This window comes from Ursus americanus, chromosome 26 (genome assembly GCF_024610735.1).
Source record: "Ursus americanus isolate L20-20 chromosome 26, mUrsAme1.1.p, whole genome shotgun sequence".
NCBI lineage: Eukaryota > Metazoa > Chordata > Mammalia > Carnivora > Ursidae > Ursus > Ursus americanus.
In genome coordinates this window covers 3,635,129-3,659,773 of record NC_142152.1, presented here as the reverse complement: position 1 = coordinate 3,659,773, position 24,645 = coordinate 3,635,129, and the positions used below count along the sequence as shown (strand labels likewise).

The window sequence follows — 24,645 nt, the reverse complement described above, 5'->3', positions numbered from 1 at the left end:
GTCATTTCCTTTCTCTGAGAAACTGCCCTTGACTTCCAGGTGCAACTTAAATCTTCCTTCCTCCATTTTTCCTGCTGTGCCTGGGTGCATACCCCATCATAGCAATGATCACTCCGACATCGCTGTGGCTTTACAGATCTGTCCCGACTAGGATGTGTGTACTTACAGGATGAGGACTAGGTCTCCCGTCTTGGTTCCCAGATTCGTTACAGTTCCTGGAAAAATGGCTACTCTGCAGATTTTGAGTGGTGGGTGTGTGACTGAAGGAGTGGATGAATGGGTAAGTTTGGTCTTCGCCTGCCTTCAGAGACCAGGCAGCCCAACGTGCACGGTGTGCGACTAGGTGGCCGTGAAGGGAACGGTTTTGCTCACCTGTCCCCATCGTGTATTCTTTCTCTCCCAGACGGGGTTGACCGGACCTCCACAATCTAGAAGCTGAAGATGAGAGCGACCGCGCTGGCCGTGAAATCGACTGCTGCGGGTCCAGTGTCAGCCATCTTCAGGGTTGCACAGAATCCTCCGAGATACTTTGCAGCCTTTTTTTTTCCCTGGTCCCTCTCCCATTTTGATTTTGTGAGAGCGTAGGTGGGCCTTGTAAACATATCAGTAGACCGGGGACTGGTTATTTTGTCATTTGTTTCTGTCACGGGATGGCTTGGTGTGCGGGGCGGGGAGGAGGCTCTAGGGAAACGTGGGACTGGGAGGGGATGGAGAGGGAATGCAAGTGGCTTCCTGGATGGAGAGAGGGGGAGAAATGAACAAAAAGAGTACCGCTGTGAAAGAGCTGGGAGAGACTCGGGAGGGAGGCCGCACCCTGGCCCTGGGGCGCCCCTCACAGCCCGCCTCCGCCGTCAGGCCGCAGGACGCAGTCGTGGGCGAGTGCGACCAAAGCAAGATGGCGGCCCGCCCTCCCTGCCGCCCGGATCGGCTTTCCCTGAGGATCTGGCTTGGAGTCGAGCCGCAGGAGAGGGCCGCTCGGCGCCGGCGGCAGAGGGGGAACGTTCCCTCCAACAAAATTTCAGAGAAACTTTGATTTGTGTATTGTTTACATAACAATTTTAAAGGGTACATAATGTGTAAAGAGTTTGGATAGAACTTCTCTTCATACTATGGTTTTTGTAAAGGATTTGTTGATATGGATTCATTTTTTTCCTCTATTTTTATAATAGCAGCAGGGTTGTCTCTTAAAATGGCTGCCGGGCCGTGCTTGCCGGGAAGGCGGACGCGTCAAGTAGGCCGAGGAGGCGGCTGTCTCCCGGACGCGGCTGCGCAGTGCGTGCAGGTGGGTTAGCGGGACGAGCATGTGGCTGGAAGCGCGGGGAAGGGACTGAGCAGTGTAATGAGTTAGGGTCTGTTCGCAGGTCACCGCGAGATTCTAGAAAAATCCTGCGGCCCCTTTCTGGGCTGGATTTGCTTCTCACCCAGAGACCTCCCTTCCTCCCCACCCTACTGTGGGTTTTCATACTGTCGCCCCCTGCCTCGCTTCAGACACACACACACACACACACACACACACACACACACACACACACACACACACACACACACACACACACACGTGGGTACAAGTTCCGCTGGAAGAAAAATGGCAAGAACCGACATTCTTCCTTTGCAAAAGGCCTTACTATCCGATAATGAGCTCAAAAGACCGCTTCCACTGCGATTGCGCGCAGGAGCCTGAGCCTGGGGCTGCATCCCCCTGGCTCGCTCACTGCTGAGGAAGGAAAGGAGAGCAAGACCCGGGACGGTGTAGAACTGGTCAGACAGCAAGTGGCAGAGAGAGCGTGCGGGGAGACGTGCAGTACACGCGGCCAGGCGGGCTGTGAAGATGTGGGAAAGGGCAGCTTCAGGATGGAAACGTGGTTCTCTCCACATGTACGTCAGGGATTTGCTGTGTCGTTGGCTGATTTCTCTATCCAGCCGCACAGAAGAGAGGTAAAACCAGCCCTGACATGGTGAGATGCACAGCTACGCTACCACAAAGTAATAGCTCTGTTTCTTAAGGGCAAGAAAGACTACGTTTGGGATTCGATGCAATGGAGGGTATTAAAGGAAATCAAAGAGGAGTTGTGCTCTGCACTGGAAAATTGGGTTGTGTAAATGATGGTATGAATGCTCAGCCAGAGGCGACATCGGGGAGACGGTGTAAGGCCCGTTTATTAAATGGGTGAGCCTGGTGCTATTGCTTTTAGCGAAGTCAGAGTTGAAATTGAAGAGATCAGACCATGAAAATCACTGAGCTCGCTTATGGCTATTTAAAAAAAAAAAAAAGTTAATGAAGTAAATACAAATTTAAAAGGCCTTAATGAAATCTAAACAACTTTCTTTTACCTTCGAGATTAAAAATGTGCACCCAATTTAGCCTAGCTTTTCAAGTTTTTTAAGGTTTAAAAAGGTGGGAGTATCTTAACTGTAGAGAGCCTTTAGCAAGCAAAGGGGGCTTGAACCCACAATATCATGTTTGCATTAAGAAAACAGACCTCCCCGTGGGTGACTACATTCTAAACATGCAAATCCATGTGCAGAAAGAGGCAGCGTTTTTTAGTTGACTTTTTTTTAACCAAGTGCCATTAACATTCATCCTCCACACCCCTTTTCTAAACAAGCTTAGTGTTACTTGGGGAATGTGTTGGGATGGACGATCACGTGTAAGGCAGGAAGAATAGATCAAAACTGTTGAAGGCCAAAGGTAAGACCAGAGGGTTTGCGAAGGTGTTTTTTGGATGCTAAGAAAGTTAATAAAGAGAAGAAAAAACAAGGGTATTACACATCTTGTGGCGAAATGAGAAAGCATTCAGATCTGCTGCAAAACACATATATCCATAAAGACTTGGGTTGTTCAGAAAACAGATTGTGAACACAATCACATTAGCATGAATCCTTTAAAAGGAAGAAGACCTTAAAGTATTTGCAAATCTGGATTTCTATTTATTCCTTCACTGAATATAGAAACAATGGTTATCTGATTATTAGAGATATTATTTTGGATATGTTACTTATTAACTTGCTATGGCTGGTAACCATGATAAAGTCTGTTATTAATAACAACATAATTCTTTTTTTAAAAAAAAAAGAAAAGCTTATTTTTCATTGACTGTGTATAGTTTTATCTACTTAGTTGTGTTTTGCTATTAGTGTTTTAATTTTTTTTTTTAAGTTGAGTGTTCTGATAAATTTTAGGAGCCTGTCCCCACCTTGTTTTGAGTCCTGTGTTGACTGCAGGTATACAGCTCAATTTTAAAATCCTAAAGCAAAAGAACTTTATTTATAAAAAAAAAAAAAAATCAAACAGTTGCATGCGTAAGGCTGTGAAGTCGGATATTTAGTAATAAAGCGGCAGTGCCTTTTTTTGTATTTACCCATTGACCCCCAAATGCAACTGTTTTATATTAATAGTAAACATTAAAAATCTTAGAGTAAAATCTATTTCACTACATGTTCCCCCCCTTTTTCTGATTTAAGCAGTATGTATTTGGCATCTCTACACTGTCCTAGGGACAGTGGTGGTCTATGATATTGTTACCATGTATGATGTTTTATTGGTGCTTTTTATTCATAGTGGTTTCTTACCAGAAACAGTAGGAAGACACACATGAACTGTGTACAAGAATTGAAACATTGCTGCTGATATGTGTCTTTTTCCACACGCTTTTTGAGTTTCACTTTTTAAACAAGGGCCAGCAAGCAAAATAGATGCTGCTGGGTCTGCCTGCAGAGGGCGGCTGTTTGCACCAAGCTCTCAAATCCTGTGTATTGATGGTCCCTTTTTGGTACTCAGGATTGGAACTACAGCTGGGCCCCCATCTCCCATTCCTTTGAAGAGACACTGAGGGAAACAAGGTTTTCTTTTGAGGTGTCATTGGCTGCCTTTTACGGAATGGGAGCCTTCTCCGGGTCTTGTGTTCTTCTGCACCTCTTGTAGCGACTGCCGGTGCAAGGTTTGTAGACGTGCATTCCCCAGCTAGCACCAGGATCCCCCCAAAAGCCTGGGCTGGGGGACTGAGCTGGGCTGAATGCATAGGCATGCAACCAGAAGGGCAGCAAGGGGAGGAAAAGCAGGCCCCAGTCTCGTTGGCCCTCTGGAGATGTCTGCAGCAGGCGGCTCCAGCTTGGGTGCAGGGAAGCAGCCTGACCAAGGCACTCGGGTGTGCCTGTTACAAGAAGGACCTGCGGAAGGATAATTTGCACATGGGGCTGTGATAACACTAATGTTGATTTTTTTTTTTTTTACAAGTCATCAGAGATGTTTGCAAAGTGAGTTTTATTTTTTTGTAATTCCTTTATCTTTACTTAAAGGTGAATGTGTATTCCTCTGGGAGGAATAGGAAGAAAACAGGAATGTTAATAATGTCAAACAGAAGACTTCCTCCCTTATTAATATATAACCCTCATGTATTTATGCCTAATGTAAGCTGACTTTTGAAAAGCTTTCTTTCGTTGCATGCCCCGTGCAGGCATCCCTGTTGTACATGCATGCCTCTTGTCCTGTTTTCCTGTATAAAGTTAGTGAACAAAGAACTATTTTTGCCTAGTTCATGTTGCCAAGCAATGCATATTTTTTAAATTTGTCATATATGGAAATAGCATGTTTGTTACATGTAAAGCTTTACTGATATACAGATATACTAATGTTTGAAGATGCTGTTCTTTGCAAGTGTACAGTTTTCAAATGTTGTTACCAGTGAAACACCCTTGTGGTTTAAACTTGCTACAATGTATTTATTACTCATTTCCTCCCATGTAACTAAGAATCATGGCTATATTTCATATCAACGTTATATTGAAAGTGAAGGGAAATGATTAATACAAGGTTTTGTAACACTGGTGTGTGTGTCTTTTTTCCTTTTTGTTGATCTGATCGATTAGAAAACAAGAACTGAATCTTAGAAATAAGCCAGCAAGGAAGAATGAGCATGACATCTCTGTAAAGTATTACCACCTGACCAATCTATGCAAACTATGCCTTCAACTATGATTCACTTTTTTTTTTAAACAAAGGAGTAAGAGGAGAAGTATAAAAATTTCTGCAGCTTGATATGTGCCCTGAGTAGTCAGTAAATGCATCACCTCCCTTGAAGGCATGTTTTTAAATACAAACTCTATCCTTGTAGATGATATTGTTTATAGCTTCCTCTCCATCCTCAATGCCTTGGAAATCATATTTCACCCCTTAACCATGGCATAAAGAAACTGCAGCCTCCTTGGAGCCTTGGGGTTTTAACTACATATGGCTTGAATCTCATTCTAATACCTCTGATTCCAGTATGGTATTTGATATAAATTCTACATAATGTCAATTAAGCATATGGTTGAAGAGACTAATGTGGGTTTGAAATCTCTGGCTGCGTGATATTCAAGTTACTTCTCCGAGCTTTAGTTAGGTATGTTTTTTTTGGCCTATGATACTCAAGGTTTATATAATTAAGTCTGTAATCCAAAAAAGAAGAAGGTAAAGACAAAAAGAAAACATAGAAGTTACTGCCACAAAAACTTAGCAATCCAAGATTTCTCTGAGGCAACCACAGCTTGACATTGTAAGAATGACCACACAACAACTCCCTTTTCACCAGGCTCAAGCTGCTCAAGTGACATGCAAAATCCAAAATAGTCCCTGGAAACATGTAGAAATGCCTCATAAGCTGAGATATGAAATGAAATTCTGCCTAAAGTTAAATTCTCATAACTCAAATGAGATATAGCTCAGTGTATGACCAGAATATTCTAAAGGAAGGGGATAACGTGCAAGAGAAAAGGCAAGCCTCATTTTTGCAACGTGTGAAATGAGGGTAAATGTGAAAGGTATAAGATGAAGAGAAACGGGGCTCAGCATGGTGCCTGAAAGGAGTTGGTTAGTGATTTTTATCAGCGAAGCTGCAACTCTTTGCCATTGACCTTAATAATGGAATGTTCAATCCTGGAGAGGTTAATCATATAATAAAGCATTTAGGACCTCCTCTAACAGCCCTCTCCGCAGAAGAGATTTAATTCCATTATTGAAAGGGGATGAGTAACAGGCGTATAGCATCCTGGGTGGGAAGAGGCTGCAGTGGGGCTTTTGCAAGGAGTCCAGAAGGAGCACAGGTGGGCACTATCAACTCATACTCTCTATGCTAATGAGGAGGCTGCGAAGGGGGCAATACAAGGAGAATCCAAACTCCTGCGAAAGCACCTTAGCTTGGTCCCTTGAACAGTTACTACATTTATCCACAGCCCTATCAGCCCAAGACTTGCGGAAGTTGAGAGGCGGGCTTAAGGACAGCAAAAATTTCACCCATAACTAGAACCTAATCCTCCTCCAGAAAGATGTGGAAGGTCAGTGTGGACCCGGCCCACCGGGAAGCACAGTGTGGCGGCCTGTACGTCATCTGTTTCCCCGTGCCCGGTGGGCAATGCTGCCCCATCACACTCCAGCGTTATCTCACAGACATCACTCCACAGTCTTCCACAAGCACCTCTGTTTCCTGTTTCCCAGCCATGCACCTCTTCCCTGAGCACTTCAGCCTCTGGATTGACAGCAGTAGCTCTAGGATGCCTTAGCTCGCTCTGTTTTTCAAACCATCTATGAATTACAGTTGTAGTGGTGGCTATTTATTTCAAATCCACGTAATCCAATTCTTTTGTAAAATACAATAAACATTTTTTTTTCAAAAATTAGAAGCCCCCATACTGTACTAGATTCAACAAAATTATTCTGCCAAATTGCTATAAAAAGTAGCACTGTCCGGGCTCCCTAAGCTCTTGGATGAGTCTGCAAAATCAGTCTGGGACATTGCCCTTCCTGCTGAGATGATGGACATCCTCATGCCAGGTCAATAATGCCCACAACACAGTAGAGAAGTGGCCATCAGGTCTAAGAAATACCTAGAAGTGGGCCCAAGAACAGCAATGGCTTTGTTCCCTAGTCATTTCTAAGAGCTGAAAACAAACCAGTTGAGAAAGGGGACATGTTGGAAGGGAAGGAAGAGGAAAATCCAGAAGGTAATGGGACTGGTGGTGGGAGGTGAGAGCCTGAACCTGGAGTCTCTGGAAATGGAACAAGTAATAGAGCACTGTTTCCAGAGCAACCCTGAGATGTGTCTTCCCACTCCCCACGCTCTGTTCTGGCCCAGATGGATTGAGAATGGAGGAAGGCTCCTCTGTGTGTGTGCACGTCTGTCTATACATTTAGGATACAGGTATGTGAAGTAGGAGGTGTGGGTGACTGGGAAATTGGGGAGCTTTGGCAAACTTAAGCATGACATCTCAATTATGATTGAGGAGCTCCGCTGGAGTCAATGGCCTTTCACAATATCCTCCCGGGTAACAACTTGGCCCAAGGATTCCATCTGACCAGCTTTGCCCATGGGGCTCTTACACACAGATAGTGACTTCTCTGTGATATAAACCTGGGAATTCAACGTCTGAGAATTTCCTTCATGGAATATTTTTCACTCTTAAGTGATTTCTACTTCAATTTTTAAAACTGATGGAGAAACATTTTGGCAACCTTATAAAGCTCAGACTTTATAAAAAGACAGCTTTGTGTTTATGCCTGACTCAGAATGCATGTTTTTAAATAGTGTGTTCCACAGTTTTTTGAAATTTTATTTTTTTTTAAGTCCTCTCCAGGAGAAACAAAATCAGGGCTTTGGTGAGTGAAATGGTCCCATCAGAGCTGCTGGATCTGGAGACAGCAGAAAGGTTCCAGTTAAATCTTCCTGTGGGGACCACACCCAGGACTAGGTGTCCCTGTTTGCGCCAACATCCTTAGGAGATCGTTCCAGTTTTCCATGCCATAAAATTCTAACAGGCTCCAGAGTGAAGTCCGATGAAATGACAAAACCCCAAAATCCAGTCTGTCCAATCAGACCTCACCACTTTATTCCAAGATGGAATATGTACCAAGTCAGCAAATTGTGAATGAGAGGAATAAAACGTATACATGACAAATCATTTCCCCATCTGTCACCAAAAGTGTATATCCAACCCATGGGCGGAGAGCATACACCCTCCATGTCTTCTCCCATCCCCGTGCTCTGGGGTCCGGGCTGCTTCATCTACTAACCTACTCCACTGTTCCCTCCTAAGACACAGAATCTAAGCCCTCGTTCACCCACAGTTCACTGTGTTTATCCAGGTGTGCCTCTAAAGTGTTCATGTCACGACAGCAGGCCCCAGGTTTGCTTCTTCCTCCTACAACAGGACTTCCTGAATACTGGGTGCTAACCAGCTGGCTGTCTGAAGGCAGAGGATACTTTGCGAGACACAAGTATCAAGATCTTTCTGGAACAGGTAGGTGAAGTTCAATTACAGTGAGGCCTCTTCCCTATAACCACCTGAGAAAAACAGAAATGCCCCAGCAGGCCCTCTGGAGGGTCTTGTCAGTCTCTTAGCTTGAATGAGATGAGCCCAGGGACCAGGGGTCCCCAAGAGGGCAAGAGGGAGAATAAGGATGGCTGTAAGTGTCCAGAGCCCAGAGGAAGCCAGTGGGCAGAGCTCTGTATTCATCCTTGGGTTTTCCGAGGAAGCTAAGCTCACAGCAGAGGAACAGCGAACACCAGCCATGCTGGTGGGAACTATACCAGAAGGACAAAAAACAGAAACTGTGGAGAGAGCCTCGGGGGCATTCCCAATTTGAGGCAGGTGAGAGCATGTGAGTTTAAGGAATGGAGATCAGTAAATATGAGACTGGTATGGAGAATGCAGAGAATAGGGAGCCATAGGGGGTCAGGGGCAGGGATGGGATGGAGGTAGAGGTAGGGTAGTAAAGGACCTTATAAACCAGGGTGAATAATGGAAACTCCGCCTACAGGACCATCACTGTCCTTGTTGGGGAGTCATATGATCAGACATGTGAAACAAAAGGGCCTATGGAATGTCTCCCTCCTGTCTCATTCCCTAGCCACCTGTTCCCTGCCCTGGAGGCATTCAGTGGGTTTCTGGTGTGCCCACCAAAACATACTTTATACATTTACAAACACTGAAATATTCACACACACACCCCCTTTACACAAAAAAGAGCATACTAGGCACACCGTTCCTCATTGTGTGGTATTTTTCTTTTTTCTCTTAAATCAATTTTGGAAACCATTCTATATCACTGCCTCATACTCTTTGACGGCTCCACATTTTTCCACTCTGTGGCTTAACACGACTTCTTAACCAGCCCCTTACTGATGGACACTCAGGTTGCCCTCACTCTCTCTGTTACTAACAGTGCTACAATGAAACAAATTGTACATGGGTCATTTCCCTCGTGTGCAAGGGTTCCCATAACTGCAAAAGTAGGGTTGCTAGATTAAAGGACGTCATATCAGTCAGGATTTTCCAGAGAAACAGAACCCGTAGGAGATTATAGAAGAGAGAGAGAGACTCATTTTAAGGAATTGATTGTGAGGGCTGCCAAGTCTGCTATCTGTAAGGCAGGCCAGCAGCTTGGAGACTCAGACAGAAAGGAGCTGATCCTTCAGTCTTGAGGCAGACTTTCTCCTTCTGCCAGAAACCTCAGTATTTGCTCTTAAGACTTGCAACTGATTGGGTGAGGCCCACCAGCATCATCAAGACAAATCTCCTTTACATAATGTCAATTGACTGTAGATGTTAACCGCATCTACAAAATACCTTCACAGCAACACCTAAATCAGTGTTGAATTCAAAAACTGGGTACGATAGTCTTCCCATGTTGACAAATGACACTGACCATCACAGGCATCATTGTCATTTTGCTACTTTTTCCCAAGGTGCCTTTCATAGAGTTATATGTCCAGCAGCAATGAATGATGATGCTTTTTTCCCTACACTCTCAGCAATTCCTATCTCATCAACATTTTTTATATTTTCCGATGTAGTATGTGAAAACTATTATCAGTGTCCTTTTCATTTGCATTTCTCTTAGCTGAGTGAGGTTGAGCAGATTTTTATATGCTTAATAGTCATTTGTATTTTCCTTTCAACACTCCATATATTTTCCCATTTCACCATTGGATTGTTGGTCTTTTTCTAATTAATTTGTAGAAGCTCTTTGCATATTGTGGAAATTAACCTTTGGTCTGTGATAGGATTTACAAATACTTTTCCCAGTTTGTTTGTCTTTTGATTTCACCTATGGTAACTGTTGCCATAGAGAATTTTTTTAATTTAAGTTGAATTTCTCAATTTCTTCCTTTTTTCGCTTCTAGATTTTAAGTCATATTTTAAAAGGCCCTTCCCACTTTGAGATATACTATGTTTTCCTCCAGTACCTTTACTGATTCATTTATTTTTTACATTTATATCATTGAACCATTCCTTGTATGAAGTATGAAGTATGGATCCAATTTTATTTCTATGCAAAGATGACTACCCAGTTGTGTTTATGCTATTTATTGAATAATCTATCTTTCCTCCACTAATTTGAAATGCTACTTTTTAAATATATAAGCTTCCTCTATATATTGAGGTCTATTTCTGTACTTTCTATTTTTTCTTTCCATTGATATTGTTTGTCTATTCACGCACCAGCACCCCCACTGTTTTAATTTATGACAACTTTAAAATTTGCTTGCATATTTGGTAGGGAGTTTTGTATTTTAGAGAGATCATTCTAACTACATTTTGGGAAGAGGATTAGAGGAGCATCAAAGTGGGGAGCTAGGGAGACCCACCAGGGGCTACTGCATGAATGCAGACAACCCACGGGGTTGGGGGTGAAAGGCAGTGGCAGTAGGAATAAGGAGAACTGGGCAGATCTATGAGATTCTTAAGGGGTAGAGTCAGCATGGTTAATGATGGGCTGGGTGTGGGAATTAAGGGGGAGAGTAAAGAGTTGGAATGCTTCCCAAGTTTCCAGCTCAGGCAGCTGGGGAATTAGGGTCCCATGCCCCAGGGAAGGAGTGGACTGGGATAAAGGCAGGAGATGGAATTTGTTGTTACTTCACCTACCTCATCACTCAAGACAAGTCAGCCGGGAGAAATAATAAATAGCCAGTAGTTATGCAGGGACTATTGTGCTAAACCAATAAGGCCGACATTAGATTACCCACTTTGCAGACGGCTCAGAGATATCAAGTAAATTGTTGTAGGTCACAGAACTCTTACAGGGAGAGGGGGGAGGGCCTCAAATCCAGGCCTGTCTCCTCCCAAATCCTGCTAGGATGGGACCATGGCTGGCTGTCTTAAGCTCCAGGAGCCCCCTTTGAGCTGTGAGCCTTCCCACTAAGGAGACACCTCAGTGAATCTCCAGGCCTTTTCTTTCCAACATCGGTTGTAGCCTGAGACACAAAGGTTATATGTAGGCAGTAGATTCTGCAAATTGACCACCTCAGGACATTGATGAAAATACAGTCCCCAGTGGCGGAAGAACCCCATGGCTGTGGTTCTCAGTCGGCGGCATTTGCTCACATGGGGAGCTTCGTCAGCTGCTGATGCCGACCCACCCTCAGAGGCTCTGACTGCGTTGGTCTGGGGCATGGCCTCGGCATGGGGCTTTTAAGCTCCGGGGTGATTCTGACGTGTAGCAAATGTGAGAGCCACCCATTAAGATGCCCCGCTTCTCCTCTTTTACTCAAGTGGTCTCTGATTCGCTTCTGCAGCCTTAATCGATGAGGGTAAAAGGTATCCGTTTCCACTGACTCATTACAGAACTAAAGATAAGCACATGACCCATCACAGTCCTTGGGTGTCCAACCAACTGGGAGTCTCTAAGCCAGGCGGAATAAGCGGTGGGGTTTAGCAGGCTCAGAGCCACTTCCTAAAACTCCTCCCCACTGGCTTGCAATGGTGCGTGCAGTGCCTACCGCAAAGACTCAATTTTGGAAATTATGGGTACTCTAATTAGGTTAATAAATGTTGTTGCTTGGGATGCATAACACACTAGCCAAGTGCTCCACAGTCCGAGTTCATCAATCTGCTTCTCCATGTATGTATTAGATTATGCTGCATTAATAGACACCCCCCAAATCTCGGTGGCTTAAAACCACAAAGACTTAACTTCTCAGCTGCATAACCATCACAGGTCAGCTGGGGCCTCTGCTCCATATAGCACACTCTGGAACCCCGGCTGGCACAACTGCCCCCCATGGGAGCACTGATGTTTGCCCCAGCGGGGGGAGAGAAGGATGTGGCTTCTACCAGCTCACTTTCCATCCGCCAGAGACACTCACACGGCCGCGTCTGACTGGGAAGTACCAAACTACCCTGTGCCCAGATGGATCAGGCTCTGGGGTCCCTGTCTACACAGTGTCCATCCCTACCGTTGGGGAACCCGGGTCCATTATATAGACACACTCAGGTCATTTTGTCTGGGTTCACTGCCTCTCTCCAGGCCCTCAAAGTCTGGAGGAGCTGGAAGTGGTGTCCCTGGACTAGGGAGTGTCCTGAATGGCCGAGTGACCTCCCGTCCACCCATGCTGTGGTGTCGCTGCGGTCTCAGTTTCAGGCCCGGCTTCACATTCTCAAACTCTCCTCGGTCAGATCCCACTGGACTCGAAGCAGGCCGATTGCTTTCATCACACATCTCCAGCTGGGCTGCAACCTGTGGCTCACTCCGGGTTCAAAGACTCGGAAGCAGAGGAATTCAATGCTCTGAAAGGTGCTTTTATGAGCTGCAGTTCTCACCTTCAGGGCACGTTTGAGGCTGCTCGGACTCAGTCTCCCATTCAAAGGCTGGGTTCAGTGGAGAGCCAGCAGGAAGCCAGCAAACCCCGTCGTTTGAGGGACTGACTCAAAAAAATAAAATTAAATTAAAAGGAACCGCCAATACAGCAGCCGAAGTGCCTGCTGCGGCTTCCCCCCCGACTTCCTCTACAGGGCGGGGAGTGAAGAAGCTTCAGCTCAGCCAGTGGAGTGGAGGGCAGAACCTCTTGCCCCCCCTGCTGGAGGAGGTGAAGAAGGCCTCTGCAGCCTCCCATGGTCTCGGAGCAGGAAAGGGTCTCTGCTCCCAGCATGCGCCCCCAACCCCAATTCCGGCACATATTCAAGGTGCTTTGCTTTTCGTATTTATTCTGAACGGGGTATTCCTTGACCAGGACTGTGGAGAAGATCCTAGGAAAACTGGAAGCATTGTATTCATTTTGGAATCTAGCTTCCTTCACCTTGAAAATGAGATTTCTCCCCACCCGGGTGCCTTGAAGAAGTTCTACCCCACTGAAGAGACTGGCTTCAAATCACTAGGGCTTTGAGCTCAATTTACTGAGTTCAGTTCCTAGCTATGCCCCTTACCAGCTCTGTGTCCTCGGGTAAATCACATCCCATCTCTGTGCCTCCATTTCCCTATCCGTGAAATAGGGGTAATACCAATGAGATCTTAAACAGCCGGCAAGGTATTGAATCCTCTGTATTCAGATTAAATGAGGTGATGTATGCAAAGCACCTAGAACAGTGCTTGACACATAGGACATGCTCTTGAGTGTTCATGGCGGATATTATTATCAACATTATTACAAACCCCAAGTGCCGTCCAGTCCACACCTCTTTAGCCAATGGCAGGAGTCATAGATAGTTACAAGTCAGAACCTGGCGCCGTTCCCGGCATGCTCCCCCACCTAGGAGCGCCTGTAAAGGCCATGACCATTTCTTCCTTCCCCTTGGAACCCACAGCCATTGCTTAGGCTTGAGGACTTGATCTTAGAGTCAGGAGCTGTGAGGTCCCACGATGAGGTCACCGAGAGGCTCCTGAGAGAAACTGTGCTCCAGCTCTTCTGCTTCTGCTGTGAGCGGGGAGGTGGAGGCAGAGGGCACAGACACAGCCGATTCAGTGCCCCGGCCAGCTCCAGCTCCAGCACCAGCACCAGCAAGGGCCGGGGGATACCATCCTCCTGAGAAGAGCATTTGGAGCATAGAATTGTCTTGGGGATTCCTTCCTTCTCCTGTTTGGGGGAGAAGTTATTAAGAAAGCCATGGGGAGATGAGAAATGATGGATAAACAGGACCAGGGAGAAGTAGTGATCCAGGGTAGAAAGGAGGGATCTGGGCATGTAAGGAATTCTCCAAATGTAAGGTATGGGTCCTATAGCCTGACTGCTGGGGGCAGAGAAGCCTGGGGCAGCTCAGTCCATTTCAGGGCAGAAGGCCACTCCAGGCAGAGGCTAACTGATCCAGAACTCACAACCCAGGGCCCTGCACTCATACATCTATACGCATACCGTGCATGCTCGTATATGCAAACACACACTGCCTAATATACGCACACATACACCCCCACACACTCACGCACGTGTGTGCACACATGTACACCGTGCAAGCCCATGCATACACACAGGTGCGCGCGCGCGCGCACACACACACACACACACACACACACACACACACACGCTCATCCCCAGGGTTGTTATGCCAGTTCCCGCAGCACCGTTGGTGATTAGGAACCCCCAGGCGTAACAGGAACCAATAAGCAATGTATTCATGGCCACCGTCAGGAGGAAAAAGTCACCTTAGACATTCTCCCTGGCAAATCTCCTGTCACATTGTGGCAGCCCAAGAAGAAATTCCAGAAACGAGAGGGAAACAACGCAGCAGCTGACGCCCTCTAGCGGACAGAGTAGTCTCAGCTACTCGTGCGTTTGCCGGGAGTAGGCTGCTCCGGAAGAGCACAGCCCCAAGCGGCCCAGGTACGCGATGCCCACGGCGTGGAGGGGATGAGGATGCGGAGGACATCCTTGCCCTTGACGTGTCCATGATCTCCCCAGTCACCGTCTCCCCCAGTCTGGGTTTGTTCTCCCCACCCTGGCATCCAGAGGGTAACAACTTCAACAGAATCATAAACAATCACGGAAGCTCCGATTGCGGAATCCCCTTCATGCGCTCATCCCGCACTTGTTATCCATTAGTTCCCATCATCATTGCAGCGCTCTGATGCAAATCTCATCTGATTTTACAGAGGAGGCTCAGAGAGGTAAGGGACTTGCCCAAAGTCACACAGCCCATAAATGTCAGAGACTTCATTTCAATATACTTTAAGTACATCAAATAGTACAAAACTGAAATTTTACAAAGGAGTTTATAGTAAAAACACATCTCCCTCACACCACTAACCCCCCAGGTCTCCGCCCCAGGGATAAACTGGGTTTTCAGTTTCTGGCTACTTGTCCATACATATTCTATGCAGATAAAAGGAATCTTTTTTATAAAGCACATAAGGTAGCATACTATATGCTTTTCTCAACTTCACCTTTTTCACTCAATAATATCTCTAAAAATCCTTCTGTAGCAGTAAATGCATAGTGCAGCCTCATTCTTTTTCAGAGTCCGTCGTATGGAAGAACCACTACTGATGGGCATTTAGATGGTGCCGAGCTCCCGCTACTACAACATACTGCAGGGAACCTCCTTGTGCGTACGTCCTTTTGCACAAGTGGAATTTCTGGATCAAAGGATATGTGCATTTATGATCTTGAGTGATGTCATCAAACTTCCTCCTATTACGGTTGTACTAACTGATATGCCCTTCCCTCCGCTCCACTGTCAGGGAATGGAACCTGGGATCTATGGATTCCAAAGTTAGGACCATCTCCCCCATGGTCCGCCTCCTCTTTGACAACCCCCCAAAGTCATGACTAGGACTCACCAGGTAGATACCAGACATCTTTGGCTGGGCTGCACCCTAGGCTCTCGTGAACCTCCTCAGAAGCACCAGGTTTTTGAGTGGGGCAGTTGCTGGGCTCTGGGGATAGAATGTCCAGCCAGTCAGCAAGCAGTAGCTTCTGGACGGGACGGACTAGGCCCTTGGGGGACGTACCTTGGCCTCTCCAGGCATTAAAAAGGAGGCAGAGAAGTGACCTTTGTCCCCACCTACTCCTTTGGCCACTCTCCAGACACAACCAGGCCTCTGCTGAGAGGAAGAGGCTGTTATCAGGGGCTTCTGAGACTTTGGCCCCACTGCACTGGGTTCCACACAGGTGAGTCCATCTACCTGGTCACGTACTACTGAACACCCCTTGCCTCTGAGGACAGACAGCAAGAGAAGACCTGGCATCTCTCTGTCCCCTCATGCAGGCTTCTCCACTGGCAAAGTTCCCTTGCCTCGTTCCCTATGCCCTGCTGGAATCAAGGGACACCGGGTTAGCCAAGGCCAAACCAGGCTTACTTCTGAGGAGATTATTGTGAATGGACAATAGTGCTTTCACCAGCAAAAGACAAGACAGTCAGCCAAGGAGAATCATGCCACATACTGTAGAGCACTCCTGAAGAGGGGCAGGCAAGGCAAGAGTCCCAGCAGGGCCAGGTCTGCCCACCAGCTTTGGGGGCTCTGGGTGTCAGGGAAGCCCAGCTGGCTGCTGCTGAGGACCTGAAAGAAACTGTGACTAGAGCCTGGCATAGCCAGGTCAGGGAGCACATGACCCAGCATCACTGCACCCTCCCCAGACTCCAGCAGGTACGTAATCAGGCACGGTATCTACTGTCATCATTTCAAGCAAACAGCCCTGTGAGCTAACTGGGGCAAAGGCCCTCATCTTTATAATGCACTTAAGGAAACCACACAGCACATAAACTGCAGAGCCATAAATCAAACCCAGGTTTCCTAACTGGACATATGAAAGTTAGCGTCATTTCAGGGAGCCCACAGAGTGATGGCATACTAGTAGCCATCTAGTAGAGGAAACTCAAGGGCTGCTTCCTCCTGCCTTTTAGGTTAAAATACAAAATTTGTTTGAAAAATAAACAGAAGGCTTCTACTACAAGATTCCCAGATTCCTAAGCTCAAGAGCCAGGAACACTTTGGCAACACACGTCATCAGCCTGATTTTGTGCTGTTTTTCTCTTGTGAGTGTGGATTTCCAGGAGTAGAGTTCCTGCCATCCTCCTTCAAGATGTGTCAGGGTGGCTCTTGCTGGCTGAGGAAGTGACTTTCCAATTGGACAAGAGAGCTTACGACCGTGGTCCTTACACTTGACTCTGTGTAAGAAACACCCAGAAATTACTGCTCATTTTTTAGGTGGGATTTGATACTGTGGATATGTCTACAAACAAACAAACAAACCTCTGATCTCTTAGCCATACATACTGACCTGTCTATGGATGAAATAATGTGATGTCTGTGATTTGATTCAAAATTAATACAAGGAGAAAGGGAAGAGATGGTTAGAGACAAAACAAGATTGTCCATATCAGGACGTGTTGAAGCTGGGCTGTCGGCACACAGGGGGTTGTGCTGTTATTCTGTCTACTTTTCTAGAAGTTTAAATGTTTCTATAATAAAAGGTAAAATGTGGAGGAGGAAGGCATGTGCAGAGGGCTTGGTGAGAACACAGCTTCCTCAGGTCCCTGCCCCAGGGTTGCTGAATGAAGACCGAGGGGCCAGGCATCTGCTTTCATCAAGCTCCCCCAGGCACACTGAGGCCTCAGCCTTGGGGCCCTGGGTCAGGTGGGGCTGGGTGGTGGGGGCAGAGAGGGGAGCCCTGCTGAGGGCGGAAGGTGCCCCTGGAGCCCCCCTGCAAAGGCACCTCTGTTGTCAGCCAGTGGGTAGGCAACACTCACCCGTCAGTGCCAGGAATACGAGTTGCCTCAGGCTCAGCCGTTTCGTTCCTGCCTCGCATCACTGTCAAGATCACAATAAGAAAAGCGGCAGAATCTACGCACGGAGCCGGTTCAATCTTTATTAAAATCTTTTTTGCGCACAATGTTCCCAATTTGTTTCTTTGTTCCCGGTATCTGGAGTCCCAGGGCTTCTGATATTCGTCCTGCAGAAGGAGTAAGTTTGACTGACACGCCATGGTGGGGGAAAAGAAGTGTTCATATCCTGAAAACCTCCATCCAGCAAGAAACATCATCCCCGGAGTGAGGCCGCTGGTTCTGGTCCGCCTCTGAGGGGCTCGCCCTCTGCCACCAGCTTGGATGACCCCACGAAAGGCTTCCAGCATGGCTAGCAGAGATGTGGGCAGCCCAAGCCTGGACAATATCACAGCTACTCTGGCAGGCCCAGAATTCAACTGAAAGTCAACTCCAACCGAACCTTACTCATGAGTGTAACCTAGAAGGGGTCTTCACTCTGTGTTGCCCTTGGCCCAGAGTGGGCAAAGGTGTCTCAGTGTTTCAGGCTCCACGCACCTCCCAGCCCCCCAGCCAAAGTGCCTGTCTCCCTATCTGCTTTACTTACTGGGGGTCTGTATATGGCCTTTTCTTATTTTTAAGGTTCTACTTCTTTAAACAAAGTTTAAATATATATATACACATATATATATACATATATATACACACACAAAAGATATATATATATCTTTATATATACATAAATATGTTTATATATGTATATATCTTTAAGTTTGAAAAGCACCAACTTTGCTCTAAGGGAAAGAATGGGAAATGCGTGTCTGGGGAGATCGTACAATTGGGACTGGTGAGGATGTAAAATGTTGCAACCATGTTGGAAAACAGTCGACAGTTTCTTAAAAAGTTAAACATACACTTACCATATAATCCTGTCAGTCTATTCCTAGGAATTTGCCCAATGGAAAGAGTCAGTGGTGAGAAGGGTCTGAGTCTAGAAACCTCAAAAAGCCTAGAAAGTCGTGATCATCCAATAGGAGCCATAAGCCATTTCCTGGGGCTGCAGACACATGCAGAGGCGGGATGACCTGGACCTTGTGCAACCAGGACACCTTCACATGGAAGTCTTCCCATGGACAACCCCCATCTTCACATAGACAACCACTGAGCTCCGAGGGCCAGGCTCAGCCAAGGTGAGGGAATTCCTATGAGTGTTCACATCTTTTAAGGTGAGGGAGAAGATCATCACAGGACAAGCCCTGCTGTGAAAGTAACCTGTTCCTTGCGTCGCAAATTGTAAACTATAAAGGTAGGTTGTAATTATAAGCATTTATAATAAACATAATAGTCGGCGTGATAATAGGCTTTTATTGAGCTCTCACCAGGCTCTAATTAATTTGCTGTCAATTCCACAGATATCGTCTGATTCAGTAATTCCAACAACACTATATTCTTCCCATTTTACAAATGAGGAAACTGAAATTCAGAGAGGTTAAGTAACTAGCCTGAGATTACACACTGGTAAGAGGCAAGGCCAAAAGTTAGAGGACAGCATTCACTCTTTGAAATCTTGGGGACCCATGTGAGAAGTCACTTCTCTGCTCCCTTCAATGTAGTTGAAGAGATTAATGAATTCTCAAGGTCAAGTTTTCCTATTTGACCAACTATTGTATTATTGTGTAAACTCACAGGTCTGGTTATATTTCCATCAGCCCCTTCCAGAAGTAGAGAGAACAATGCCCTCATATTCTTCACCATGTCCTCAGCAAAGCCACAGAGGTATAAAGTGGTAATTCACTGGTACCTTGCCAGGAGATAGGGACATCATGTAACCATTCCAGGCTGCCTCCATCTGGGACATCCAATATTCATGGTCCTTACCACTACTGTCATCACAATAGTTAACATGCATGGAGTGCTCACTCTGTGCTCTAAGTGTTCTTTTTTTTTTTTAAGGTATTAACCCAGTTAATCACATGATTCCTTGAGATGCTTACTATTATTATCTCATTTTGCAAGTGAGAACTAAGGTCGGGAGAGTTTAAATCATGCAGCAAACATAATCGCTCTCAGGTAAAATGGTCTCCCACTCCAGTTACACACAGATCCCGGGACAGAAAACAAGGCCTTGACACCTTCAGGTGGAGTGGGAAATAAGGTTCCAATGGCACCTATAATGCCCCCCCACTTATCCACAGGGGACATGCTCCCAAACCCCCAGGGAATGACTGGAAGCACAGATAGTACCAAACCCTACATACACTATGTTTTTCCCATGCATACATACCTACGATAAAGTTTAATTTATAAGTTAGGTACAGTAAGAGATTCACAACTAATAATAAAATAGAATTATAACAATATACTGTAATAAAAGTTATGTGAATGTGATCTCCCTCTCTCTCAAAATATCTTATCATTTTGGTCTTCCAAATCCATCCCTGGACCTTCTAACTGAAATGAATGACATGAAAGCACATTTTTGTATCGTGAAAGGAGCGCTGTACTACTCACCCTTCTTCGTCTTCTAATGACTTGAGATGATACAATGCCTAGGTGATGAGATGAAGTGAGGTGAATGACACAGACGTTGTGACGTAGCATTAGGCAATAGCGACCTTCTGACAGTATGTTTGAAGGACGATCATCAGCTTCCAGAACACAGTTGACCCGCGGGTACCTGAGATCACAGAAAGCAGAACCACAGGTAAGGGGGACCACAGAGCTCTAAGCTCTGGGGAGGGACCACTCTCGTGTGATCTGACTCTGGGATCTTCACTCTGTCCACCACTCTTCTGCAGCACCCGCATCAGGACTGAGGGTTCATGCCTGACTCCTTACACACGTACTACCATGGCTTATGAGACACGCATACCTTCTTCCTCCCACACCTGTTATAAAACGGCCCCCCCCATGAGCCTCAGCAAGTGTTCAAATCCTGACTGAAAAACTGAAATTCAATAAACCTGTGGAAAATATTTTATATTATGAATATCAAATCAGATTTATAAGAAAACACAAGAAAAAGAAAAAGAAGAAGCAGTTCCATTGTGATGAATAATAAAGGCTGGCACACTGCTAAGTTCAACCAAATGCCTCTGGGTTCTTTCAAGAGGCAGTTCTCCTCTTCATAGCAGCCAACTGCATGGGCCACCAGTCCCTCCCAAATCCTCTCCTGTGTGCACACAACACCAAATGACCCCAAGTCCCTTCACAGCAAGGAGAACTAATGTAAATCCCTGTCATGGTGTTCTAATAGTCTTAGCCTCTAACTCTCGAGGACCTATGGAGGGTCCAGGATTATGACTTCTGAAGAGTTTAGAGCGCACCTGTGTCAAACCTGTTTTTTCCATTGTGAAAATCTTCATCTCTATGGCATGATGTCACCTTGCAGATCCCTTTTTGTAAACTGCAGTAAGCTTTGGCCAAGTTACTTTAGAGTCAAAACCCACAGTGAAAGATGCTATTTGAATTCCTCTCAGCTTCCAGCTCCTCAGAAATGATAGGCATTCATGTTTAATTCTCCTGCCTCTTGCCTCTTTGGGCTTATTTATGACTATTTTGGATTCTGAGGAATGGAAATTATACATAAAACCTCCACTCTCTTTCCCACATTCCAGGTAACAAGGCCGTTTCTCTCACACCTCAGCAGTTCTTCTGGGAGCACCTGCCAGTTTAGGATGATGGAGGGGCCATTGGAGCCCAGCCTTCACAAGAGCTACTCACACCACCTGCTTCAGCTGGAGGGAAGCCAGCTTCCCCTCAGACTTCACTGCCTCCCAGGCCTTCCCCACAGCCATTGCTTTTCTTGGTGTAAACTTGGTTATCGAAACTGGCAAAATACCTCATGATTTTGCCTTCTAGATCCACCCTGGACCTTCTAACTGGAATGAATTGCACTAAAGTCGTTTTTGTATCATGAAAGGAGCACGGTGCATCAATATGTCCTCAGAGCCCAGCCGCACCAACCCAGGACTGCTGGTCCACCCAGCACTTTGCCCATTACAGATTACAGATCTGATCAGAGTACCACATGCCCAAAATGCACCTCCCAAATCCAGCTCCCCTGCTGTGACCTCTCTCCTCACCTAGTCCTGTGAGCCTGCATACGTAGAAACAACAGAGCCTGGCATTCATGCACAGCTGGTCCCAAATCACCTCCTGGGCAGGTTATCCACCTCCATCAGACACAAAATGTCAACAATGGCACCCCTCTAGTTACTCCTTCATTTAAGGGAACAGACACCACAAAACAAAATGGAAGATATTTGGTATGTGATTATCTGCATGAATGAGAGGAAGAAAGCGGGGGACAACTGGAGGTGTAGGATATCAACCCGTTAGTGAGCCAGGCACCCTGTCTGCATCTTGACGCCACCCCAAGCCTCTTGTGTCCCACATCGTGCTCCGTTCTGCCTTACAGGAGGCCTGGAGGAGAAGAGTCCCTCAGATTAGAAGGCCCGCTCAGGGATGATTGAAAACAGACACTTAGGAAGATTGGTTTTCAGCTCGGAAGGCTAATAGCGACTACTTTCGCTGCCCTCAGCTGCCTGGCAGCAAGCCCCAATTTCATCTTCCTAAGCAGTAACTAACAACACTTAAACTCCATCGTCTGGAAGCAGGGGAGCACAAAATATCCCTGCCAGCCAATTAACGGCAAGGAGAATGTTTAACCTCGCATAAACCAAGATATTAAAATTAACAAGGAGATGCTCATTTTTCACCCACCAAATTGGCAAATATGTTTTAAATTGCAATAAAAGGCCTCCATACGCAGCTGATCAGAAATACATCTACCCTTTCAGGAGAATGATTTGGCAATATCACAGTCTTCTAAAAATGTGCTAAACTTTGACATACTTCAATGATGTTCCTTACAGCAATGATTATAATGACAAAAAAAGAGTATTAGAATCAACCTAAATGTCACATAATAGGGAACTGGCTAAATAAACCAGAATGTGTGCGTATCGTAAATGAGAGGCAAACGAAATGATGACGCCGAATACTTTAATGGCACGGGAATGCCAATATGACGTTAATGGGAAAAGCAGGTTACTACAAAATAGCATGATTCCATTTTTAAATGTATACATATGGACATATGTAAATGTGGGTGTACCTATATGGGAGTAGAAAAATCCTGAACTAGCTATTTCAAAGCATTAGTAATAGTATTCTATGGATTAATGATGGGTTATGGGTGGTTCTTATCTTCTTTATGGTGCTTTTCTGTATTTTCAGCATTTTCCACCATGACTCTGCAATAGTTGATCAGAATTTTGTAAAAGGCTATCCCTATTAAAGGTGTATCGCCATCTCTGAGGTTCTGACCAGGTTCCTTTCACTTTGAAGGAAAGGAAGAAAGAGTGGAGACCCTTGGCCAGGACATTTCAACAGAGGTGGAGAGAGAAACAATTCTGAATGCGGTGGGGCTGTCCCCAAAACGCAAGGCTGCTCCACCAATGTGCTTCTATCCTAGGTGGGAATGGTGCCTTCTGAGGTCCTTGGAGAATCAGGATGTCCTGAAGCCATTCTTATCCTGCCCTGGGAAACTGCCAGTGAGGGCAGGGGTCTCCCTTCTCCTTGGAAGAGCCTGACCCAGGCAGTCTCTGTACCAGCTCAGAGAATTCAGGTAGAGTTGATGGTCTCAGAAACAGGCAAGTGCCTAGACACGCAGACATGAGCTAAGCAACACACCAGTCATCCAGAGGAAGGTAAGCAGAGCTAGAGAGGCCCTCAGCTTGGGGACAACTCATCCTTTGGAAGTCTTTCTGGCAGCAGGACCCATACAAGTCATGAAAGAACCATCGAAAGAAACACATATATTCAGCCAGTGGTGGGCCTCTGGAGAAATGGAAGAGGTACTGTGTAAATACGGCCTTCAAGTGGAAGGGATGCAAATCATGCAGCTCTTGATTTAACTTATTAAGCAACCAACGGGTAGTGACAACATTTGGCAAAGATAGTTATATGTTATATGAAAACCAACCAATAAGACCCAAGCACCAAGGCAGGTTCATGTGAAAAAAGTCACAGCTCACAGCTTCACAAGGTTTGCAAAGCACTAAGAAATGGGATGGGTTGGTGGTTTAATGATCGAATATCAGTATCTACACTCAATTGTTTGTTAACACAAAAGACGAGACTGAAGTTTGACCCTTGCTTGGTCAAGAGTCTCCTGAGTGATATGTGAAGGTGGTGGACAGGGATGGCCCAGTGAGATCAATGGCCAGCTGGGACAGTCCCACGGGTTAGTCTAGTTCTTTCAGAGCACAGCTCTTCCCCAGGGAGATGGGCCAATGCCTGACAACAAAATGGAAAGAATAGAATATGGAAAATTTGATTTGGAGACATCCCTCATCTGAAAGTCCTTGTCCCATCTAGGCACAGCCATGTCTCACACCGCCCAACAAAGGCCAGAAGAAATTCTCCGTGTTCTTCTGCTTAGAGAAGATCAGGACTGGCCAGGTCAGATCATCAAGAGCTCCCAGAGGACGGAGCTGAGGTCTTCTGTCAGACCCGTCCAGGTCAAACACACCCTCTATATAGCAGGCACCCCCTCCAGTGGCCGATAAGCTCTTTTCACCAACTGGAAATATGTAAGGCCCAACTACCTGAATGAGTCTTGAAAAATAATATGCTGCTTGTGAAGAAGATGTGATTGAAAATACTAATTAAAGAGGAATCCACTCCCTCACCGCTTCCCAGGAGTCCAGATCAGAGAAGATGGAGGGAGTCCTTTCAGAGAGGGAGCCGTGGAGGGCCTGTGGGCAATAGATGCCTCAACCCCCTGACCACACTTCACCACCAAGCAGAGCTACTGGGTTACAAAAGAGCCACACTGGGGTGATGATACACACATGTTAGATCCCCACCTGCGTGGACTCAGGGGGCCATGGAGCTACTGCCTCACCCCCTGGATCTGTGCCCTGGAGCTCTACACTGGGGGGGGGGGGTCCATGAGGAGACAAACCCTGAAATGGACATGGATGGCCCAGGACAAAGGCGTCCAGGATGGCAAAATGCTATCTCTGATCTTCCCGTGCTCCTCCCTTTTACTAGCCTCGAGACTACAGATTCCCATCACAGACCCATATACAAACACATACACACTCATACACACATACATACACACACATGCACACAGCTAGCATTTAGAAGGGAAATTCTCTCTCTTGCTTATAACCAGGTCACCCCATTTCC

At 46.1% G+C, this 24,645-nt stretch overlaps 1 protein-coding gene across 1 annotated transcript in view; it reads left to right on the top strand.

The window, feature by feature from the left end:
* Positions 1-4,821, top strand: part of SAMD4A (sterile alpha motif domain containing 4A) — a 206,943-nt gene extending 202,122 nt beyond the window's left edge. Inside the window, 1 exon segment of the mRNA XM_045810375.2 lies at positions 404-4,821. Coding sequence (XP_045666331.1) covers positions 404-432 — 29 coding nt within the window. The 3' untranslated portion in view covers positions 433-4,821.
* The last annotated feature ends 19,824 nt before the right edge of the window (positions 4,822-24,645 follow it).